The 8,521-nt window shown below is 33.1% G+C and overlaps 1 protein-coding gene, 1 long non-coding RNA gene and 5 other non-coding genes across 8 annotated transcripts; all 7 read left to right on the top strand.

Moving 5' to 3' along the window:
* The first annotated feature begins 1,707 nt into the window (after nt 1-1,707).
* On the top strand, nt 1,708-4,693 carry LOC136066508 (uncharacterized). The gene is made up of 2 exons (XR_010627989.1): nt 1,708-1,828; nt 3,310-4,693. It is a non-coding gene; the product is annotated as an uncharacterized LOC136066508 (long non-coding RNA).
* On the top strand, nt 2,525-2,625 carry LOC112027542 (small nucleolar RNA snoR99). Its single transcript, XR_002884487.1, has one exon. It is a non-coding gene; the product is annotated as a small nucleolar RNA snoR99 (small nucleolar RNA).
* On the top strand, nt 2,822-2,944 carry LOC112027540 (small nucleolar RNA SNORD14). Its single transcript, XR_002884485.1, has one exon. It is a non-coding gene; the product is annotated as a small nucleolar RNA SNORD14 (small nucleolar RNA).
* LOC112027538 (small nucleolar RNA SNORD14) lies at nt 3,003-3,125 on the top strand. The gene has a single exon (XR_002884483.1). It is a non-coding gene; the product is annotated as a small nucleolar RNA SNORD14 (small nucleolar RNA).
* On the top strand, nt 3,327-3,447 carry LOC112027541 (small nucleolar RNA SNORD14). The gene has a single exon (XR_002884486.1). It is a non-coding gene; the product is annotated as a small nucleolar RNA SNORD14 (small nucleolar RNA).
* LOC112027539 (small nucleolar RNA SNORD14) lies at nt 3,955-4,077 on the top strand. Its single transcript, XR_002884484.1, has one exon. It is a non-coding gene; the product is annotated as a small nucleolar RNA SNORD14 (small nucleolar RNA).
* A 1,705-nt stretch (nt 4,694-6,398) lies between the features above and the next one.
* LOC112027509 (uncharacterized) lies at nt 6,399-8,521 on the top strand. Of its 2 annotated transcripts, none has more exons than XM_024060171.2 (5): nt 6,399-6,796; nt 7,454-7,504; nt 7,597-7,730; nt 7,820-7,911; nt 8,005-8,521. In XM_024060171.2, the coding sequence occupies exons 1-5, from the start codon at nt 6,506-6,508 to the stop codon at nt 8,181-8,183; spliced, it is 747 nt and encodes a 248-aa protein (XP_023915939.1). In that variant the 5' UTR covers nt 6,399-6,505; the 3' UTR covers nt 8,184-8,521. The 2 variants fall into 2 exon arrangements, with proteins under 2 accessions (XP_023915939.1, XP_023915940.1); XM_024060172.2 differs by having other exon boundaries at nt 6,400-6,796; nt 8,016-8,246.

Below are 8,521 nucleotides of genomic sequence, written 5' to 3' on the forward strand. Positions count from 1 at the left end.
ATAATGAAACTCTTAAATAATATTCTCATTCATACGCATGTCATTAACTCTCATCAATGGGCTTGTTCTTTTTTTGTTTATGTCTTCATGAGACCATGGCAACATGTGAAACTGATGTTAATTCTCATTAAAAAAAACAAAAAAAACTATGTAGTTATGTCTCAAACAAGCTATGAATTTTTTGGATACTTTTGGGATGATGGATTTTGGAATTGTTGAGATAGCAACTTAACAAGTGTAAATGTAAGTTCTAAGACATTGTATAAAATGTTCATCAATAATACTTTTTAATCTTGTTTTCTCTAGTTTTTATTTATTTTATATTATATAATATTTTTAACTATGAAGAAAGGAGAAAGACATATTTACCATTATTTTTAAGAGAGGTGTATTAATAAAGGTGATTTCAAGTAGGTAAAGTAATAAAGTTTAAATCACAGATAGACACTATTAAAATCGATCTAATAATGTATACGGTTACGGTAATTTCATCATATTTTTCTTTTATTAGAAAGTGGTCATATATATTATAATAAAAAAAAAATAGATGGATGGACAAGCTTGTCACTTTTATTTTTATAGTTCAATCTTTAACGATTAAAAAATTGATGGCACATGCAGCTATTGCTATTTGCAAGTTGGGAACAACAAGTCGAAAGTTGAAACATCGTGAATTTATTTATTTATTTTATAATAGTAGTAATAATTTGCAGTAATAATTTGTTTGGGCTATAGAAATTAGGCTGCAGGCCGAAAACAAAAGCCCAATTAGGCCAAACCCAAAGTTGGTCTAGAACGTTCCATGATGGAACTAGCACAACAAATCTTGGCCGTCCATTTCACAAAAACCCTGAGATCTCCAAAACCCTAAATTGTCCCAAACCACTATAAATTACTACCTCAGCTCGGGTCTCTTTCCTCACCCTCCTCCAGGAACGCTTCCTCTCACCCTGTAACAACTCTCGTTCTCTCGTTAACATTAGCAATGCCTCTCATTGACCCTTTTCATCAAACAGGTTCTATTATTCATTTGGTTTTTCGTTTCTGGCAATCTCAATTGTGCTTTTCTAATATGTTTTGGTTGATTTGTAGATAGATATCCAGTCCTCTAAATTATTGCTTATGTGGGTCTTTTATTTTTAACTATGAAGAAAGGAGAAAGACATATTTACCATTATTTTTAAGAGAGGTGTATTAATAAAGGTGATTTCAAGTAGGTAAAGTAATAAAGTTTAAATCACAGATAGACACCATTAAAATCGATCTAATAATGTATGCGGTTACGGTAATTTCATCATATTTTTCTTTTATTAGAAAGTGGTCATATATATTATAATAATAAAAAAATAGATGGATGGACAAGCTTGTCATTTTCATTTTTATAGTTCAATCTTTAACTATTAAAAAATTGATGGCACATGCAGCTATTGCTATTTGCAAGTTGGGAAAAACAAGTCGAAAGTTGAAACATCGTGAATTTATTTATTTATTTTATAATAGTAGTAATAATTTGCACTAATAATTTGTTTGGGCTATAGAAATTAGGCTGCAGGCCGAAAACAAAAGCCCAATTAGGCCAAACCCAAAGTTGGTCCAGAATGTTCCATGATGGAACTTCCATCACCAGCACAACAAATCTTGGCCGTCCATTTCACAAAAACCCTGAGATCTCCAAAACCCTAATTTGTCACAAACCACTATAAATTACTACCTCAGCTCGTGTCTCTTTCCTCACCCTCCTCCAGGAACGCTTCCTCTCACCCTGTAACAACTCTTACTCTCTCGTTAACATTAGCAATGCCTCTCATTGACCCTTTTCATCAAACAGGTTCTATTATTCATTTGGTTTTTCGTTTCTGGCAATCTCAATTGTGCTTTTCTAATATGTTTTGGTTGATTTGTAGATAGATATCCAGTCCTCTAAATTATTGCTTATGTGGGTCTTTTTGTTTTTGTGTAAAGTTTATATTTTTATATTGATCAAATGTTTTGGCAAGCTAATGTTTTGTTTTATTTTGAGACAGATATTTAGTCCTTACGTATGTGGGTTTTATTTATTTATTTTTTTCAATTATGTTTTTGGGTAAAGCTTGAATTTTTTATATTAGCCATTTATTTAGTAATTGGAATGGTAATGGTTAATGTGTGTCTGGTATTTTTGCTTTGTGAGGTACCCATCTTGTTATATATTCTGTGGGTATAAGAATTTTGCATTGTTAGTGTAGTGTCAGTTTCTTTAGTTTTTGAAATTATGATGGGACTTGCACGTCTGCCCCTTCAGCAGTTTTTTTTTTTTTTTCAATTATGTTTTTGGTAAAGCTTGAATTTTTTTATATTAGCCATTTATTTAGTAATTGGAATGGTAATGGTTAACGTGTGTCTGGTATTTTTGCTTTGTGAGGTACCCATCTTGTTATATATTCTGTGGGTATAAGAATTTTGCATTGTTAGTGTAGTGTCAGTTTCTTTAGTTTTTGAAATTATGATGGGACTTGCACGTCTGCCCCTTCAGCAGTGTGTGTGATTGCTCTAGGGATGAACAAGTCCCCTCATATTAACCCATCTGATTCACTTTGTCAGCTGTCTTATTCGTTGTCTAGCTGATCATTTTAGGGTGGTACATGCTATCCAAATCTTATTTCTATGCTTAGTTATATTCTATGCGTTTAATGATCCAAATATACTTTAACACTTATGCGTATTGATGTTACAGTAATTTCTTTTAAAAATGTTAGATTTTGAGTAACTATTATCTGTTTTGAGTTCCTCTGATGTTATACCTTAATTTTTTGTTATCATTTTCGTATGGTTTTTGGACAAATGTTGATGATGACAACTCCTAAGGCTTGTTTCTCAGAACATTCGCAGTGGCCGCCTAAGAGCTTTCGCCTTCGCCAGGCTTGAGAGCTAGTGCTGCTTATTCCTTCCTTGGATGTCTGAAACTTATTACCTCTTTTACCTAGATGTAAAATGGTTATGGAATTTGTAATGTATTTACCAAATACCAATGATGATAAATCCAAAGGCTTGTTTCTCAAAACATTCGCAGTGGCCGCCTAAGAGCTTTCGCCTTCGCCAGGCTTGAGAGCTAGTGCTGCTTTATCCTTCCTTGGATGTCTGAGGTGTTCACTCCATGATGCTATATGATATTGATTTTATTGGTGTACAGTTTCTCTAGATATTTTGCATTCTTCCCATTATGCATCTAATAAATTTGTCATCTGTAGGGTTTTCAAATGTTTGATAGCGGATATTGTAAGTTTTTATTATAATGGTAATAGTTTATTCTAATAGTAATCTGTGGCATAGGGTATTTGCTATATTGTTGTTGATGATGAAAAATACAAAGGCTTGTTTCTCAAACATTTGCTGTGGCCGCATAAGAGCTTTTGCCTTTGCCAGGCTTGAGAGCTAATGCTGCTCTATCCTTCCTTGGTGTCTGAAAGTTGTTACTTCGACATACAGAAATAGCTGGCAGTGAGTGATGTCTTTTTAGTAAATTCCTAGTTATTCTGGTTGTTTGTTGTTAGAATGGAATCCTCATTGCCATGTTTCTTAGCTGTTCCCACTAAAAATTTTATTCCTAAATTCTAAATCTCAATCTGTCTTGAAAAGTTTTGGTGGTACTGTCTTTGTTTTTTAAATTAAATGGTTAGTTAGTTTTTTATATCCACTGATGATAAATTAAATGTCTTGTTTCTCAAAACAATTGCAGTGGCTGCCTCAGTGCTCTGCCTTCCTTGGTTGCAAGTGCTATTGCTGCTTTAGTCTCTCCTTGAATGCTGGAGGTGTTCATTCTTTTATAATATATAAGTTTAAACTCCTAAATTGTTTTATTTCTTCACATTTTGTTACAAACAAATTTGCGAATCAAAGAATTTTCTGGTGTTTGGTATTATTGAGCACATTAATTTCTTACTCTATGATCGGATGTTGATGCATTTACAATATTATTGTTGATGATGAGAAATCCAAAGGCTTGTTTCTCAAAACATTCGCAGTGGCCGCCTAAGAGCTTTCGCCTTTGCCGGGCTTGAGAGCTTGTGCTGTTCAATCCTTCCTTGGATGTCTGAAACACATTTCTCTTTTATAAACTACATTGATGTTATGAATTTTTTCGGACTAATCATTCAATTATCATACATATTGTTTTGTTTCATTTAGTAAAAATCCTATTTGTTGGCTTTGTAAATAAAACAAGTTCTGCAGCCATTCTTTCTGTTGTCTTTTTTCCACGTACAGTATTTGGTGTGCAGATAGCAAGGAAATTAGGAGAGGCTAAGTGTTGCCCTGCTGCTGCTGGGAAATATTATTGAACCAATTGTTGGACTACTAACACTGTAACTTTGTTGTTGGCTGTGGCAACTTGAGGCACTCTGTTGGAGGGTCAAAGAGTTGTAGATTGCATTTGCTTGTAGAATCAATGGGTGTCAGATATGTTATTCACATGTTCCTTAGTGTACATGTGCGGACAATCTTCCGTTCCTTTATGGGGATTTTGTTGTTCTAGAAACTCATCCCACTGATTCTTTATGCGTGCTAAAGAAGGCTGCTTCCTTTTTGGGGATTTCGTTGTTCTAGAAACTCCTCCCACTGATGCTTTATTTGTAATTTTGAATTTGGATACTTCTGGTTTGTACTTCCTAAGGCTTTCAACCACTACTTTGCAATTTATGGCTAGCTGATTTCAATGCATTTTCCATTTAACCAAAAAAAAAAAAAGGTTTGAAACTTGGCTTATGAGCAAATTAAATGAAGTTATGATTTTGCAGGGAGTGCAAAAATGGTTGTATTGTAAATGTAAACGAATCGGGCTTCTCGACTAATAACTTTTTAAAGTTTAGGAGGAAAAAAAATAACTTTTTAAAGTTTAGGAGGAAAAAAAAAAAAAGGCTTTTGGCGACTAAAATAGTATCTTACCTTACCTTTTGTTTTTTTAAGATAAAGAATAGATATATTATATATATTACACACACATATTCTATATATTATATTTTTATATTGTATGCATGAATAAGAATATACTTTATATATATATATATATTGAACAATGCAAAGGTGGTGAACCTAATTTTTTATAAATTTATAAACAAAATTCATTGAATCTAATCATTTCAAATAGTACAATTTCAACTACTATTTAGTTCTTAATTATGAAAAAAAAATAAAGTTAATTAAATAGTTTATGAACAAGTTCAAACTTGCTAATTAAGGGTATGTTTGGTAGAGTGGATTTTAGAGGGGGGAAAAAATAGAGAGAAAATGAGGAGGGAAATTTTTTTGGAGAATGTTTAGTTGGGAGGGAGAGAGGAAAAAAAAAAGTGCGGGGCTAGGTGTTTTCTTCTTATGCCCACGAGAAAGTTCTCCTCAAAATGGAGAGAAAACTGTTGGGAAAGTGTGATTTATTAATTTGACCAAAATGCTTGGCCAGTGCTTTGTTTTTGTTTTTGGTTTTTTTTTTAATAACTAAAAGTGGTTTTTTTTTTTTTCTAGATATGATTGTTTTTTAAATAAATTTGGATGATTTTTTTTGTCACTTATTTTATTTTATTTTAATTAGACATTATTATTTAATAAGGATATATGAGTAAATTTATACAAACTCATTTTTTTTCATCATTTCATTTTTTTACTCTCAACCAAACAAAAATGAGAAAAATTAAAACTTTTTTATCCTCCTATTTTTTCAACTCTCCAACCAAATAAATCCTAAGTATTTTGTGAACAAAATCAAATTTTGACAAAAAATTAAGTCAAACAAGAGCATAATGATAAATTTGAGCTCAACCTACCTCTAAAATAAAATTTGATGAATAATCTTGAACTTTTGATATGCATATTGGGAGAACAAAAGTGTTTCTATTATCCTTTCAAATTTTTTTTTGAAGGCTCCTGACCTTGTATAGCTGAAAATCATTTTTCTAACCAAAATTATATGGAGGATTGAGCAATTTCACTCCTACTCAAATTATTTTTGTTGCTCACAAGTAACAACAAGTAATAACTTATTCTTTACGCTTTGTTTGTTTTGATGAAAAATCACGTGTAAAGATAGTTTTTTTTTTTTTTTTGTAATTTTTAGTGTTTAGTAGCATAAAAATAAAAGGGAAGTTAGAAGATTGATTTTTAACTAATTTAAAGTTGCTACCAATCATCAAAAAAATGAGTATTTTTATAAAAAAAAATATTTTTAAATAACTCATTTTCTTAAAAATATTATCGTTGAAATTAATATAATTTAAATTCATTTAGAAAACATTATCGGCCGAAATTAATAAAATTTAAATTCATGATCATGAGTGCCAATCCGACGGTGCTAAAAGCATGAGAAATGAGCTGTCTCATATGACCTAACTACCCCTCCGATTACTCCCGAACTACTAACGTACCTAGTGTTCCCTCACTTCGGACTTCGGAGATTGCGAGGAAAAGCAAACACACGCGCACACACACACACAGCTATAGAGCAAGAGAGAGGGAGAGAGAGAGAGAGAGAGAGACAACAATGTTGTGTGGTCTGAAATTAGAGCTCGCTAACGTTGTCGTAAAAAACCCAAACTACAAAAAATACAGCTTCCCCATTAACATCGACTCTCGCCGTAAAAACTACAATCTCATGAGGCGACCTCTCCAACTGTCTCTGTCGGTCGTACAATCACAGTACAATGCAACCGCAGCATCTGAGCCGTCAATTTCCTCTCATTACACATCAACCGTCGGATCCTCTTCTCTTCAGCTCCCTCAGTGGAACCTCACCAACCGTCACATCGTCATGCTCCAAGTCATTGCTTGCGCGGTATTTACTTTTTATTTTATTTTATTTTAAATTTCAACTAAATTGAAACAAGTTAGACAATTTTTACTTGAATTCACTTAGATGATTTAAGTTTTTTTGTTCAATTAATTACATGACGAGACAATTATTTCAAGTTTGTGTGAAAAAAAAAAAATGATTGTTTTGAATCTTTTGATTCTTCAGATTTCAAGTCTTGGTGCCATTAGGCAACATAACAAATAAATTTATGAATGATTTGTTTGTTTCTTGTTTAAAAGTTGACGCGTTAGTTTGTAATAAGGCCTATATGGTAAAATTTGTAGGAGTTGAAGTATCACTCTATGTTTAAAAAGAAAATTTCAATGGGAAGTCTTATTTTTAACGTGGAAAGGACATTGGAGGATGAATTTTATATTAAAATTTGCAGTTACACCAAATGAAAAAAGGGATAGAGTAAGACTGTGTGAGAATTGAGGGCTCTGTAGATTATGGTTATGCGTTTTTAATGTACATTGGTATTAAAATTTTTTCCTTTTGATGATTTCATTTTCTTCGAAACAAAATGAACTTTTGGTTTGGATGGAGCTATGTTTTTTTAAGAGAATTGTTAGTTATCTCAATTTGGTGTTTTTGGTGATAGTTTGTGGTGATTCTAATAGATGTGCATTTCGCATGTAGGTTGCAGTTTCAGCAAGTTGGCTCTTTTTCTCTGCAATACCAACTCTTCTGGTGCGTGATGAAATATTTACTTCTTTTATACATATTGTGTTCACTTTTCTTGTTAGTTATATATATTTGATGTTCAATGTGGCATATGGAAGGCTTTCAAGAGAGCAGCAGAATCACTAGAAAAGTTGATGGATGTTACAAGAGAAGAGCTCCCTGACACAATGGCTGCTGTTCGGTTGTCTGGCATGGAGATTAGTGACCTTACTATGGAGCTCAGTGATATAGGGTTAGTATCATAGATAAAGAGCTCTTTTGCTAATCATTTTAGCCTCTATTTTGTATATCACGTTGCAAACCCGTTCTTTTGTTGTTTAGCCAGGAGATTAACCAAGGTGTTAAAAGCTCCACTCGAGCTGTTCGCTTGGCTGAAGAGAGGTTGCGTCGGTTAACAGATATGGCTCCAGCAGGTTATCTATGTCTTCTGTAGCATTTCATGGTTTAATCCGACTTCGTTGAATTGATTTGGAGCAATGAATTTTACCTCATCTTTACTTGATTAGCTTCGGTGCAGGAGGTAGCCAGCCCGAAAACTGAGACAACAGTGCCAGTGTTGGCTAGAACTGCAAGGGGCATAAGGGAGGGAGTCGTGAAGGGTCGTTCAATCCTGCAAATATTTTTCACCCTTGTCCGATTTTCTAGGTTGGCCCTCAACTATTTCACTAAGCGAGCTAAGCGGTAAACAATAAGACAAACGAGCTTGATGGTGAAAATTGTCGAATATGTTGTGTAGATATTTTTCACTCTTTCTTCTTCTGATTTTCCCTCAATCTTAATTAAAAAAATATCCAGCTAGTATCATCATTGAGGCTTTACTTTTCAGTGTGTTGAGTTATGGACCTACTAGGTAACAAGGGCAGAGAGTTTTTCACTTTTCTTTATATGCTGTTGTTAATTGCAAGTGGTTTGTTGTAGCCTTGTCAATATGTGTACTTAGATTATTTGAGCTTTCTGTGAACTTTTTGTGGACAAAGATATGCTGTAGTTTCTTCGCAATCAAGTTATCTTTAGCCTGATTAA

This window comes from Quercus suber, unplaced genomic scaffold (assembly GCF_002906115.3).
Source record: "Quercus suber isolate HL8 unplaced genomic scaffold, Cork oak 2.0 scaffold_37, whole genome shotgun sequence".
In the NCBI taxonomy this organism is placed as follows: domain Eukaryota; kingdom Viridiplantae; phylum Streptophyta; class Magnoliopsida; order Fagales; family Fagaceae; genus Quercus; species Quercus suber.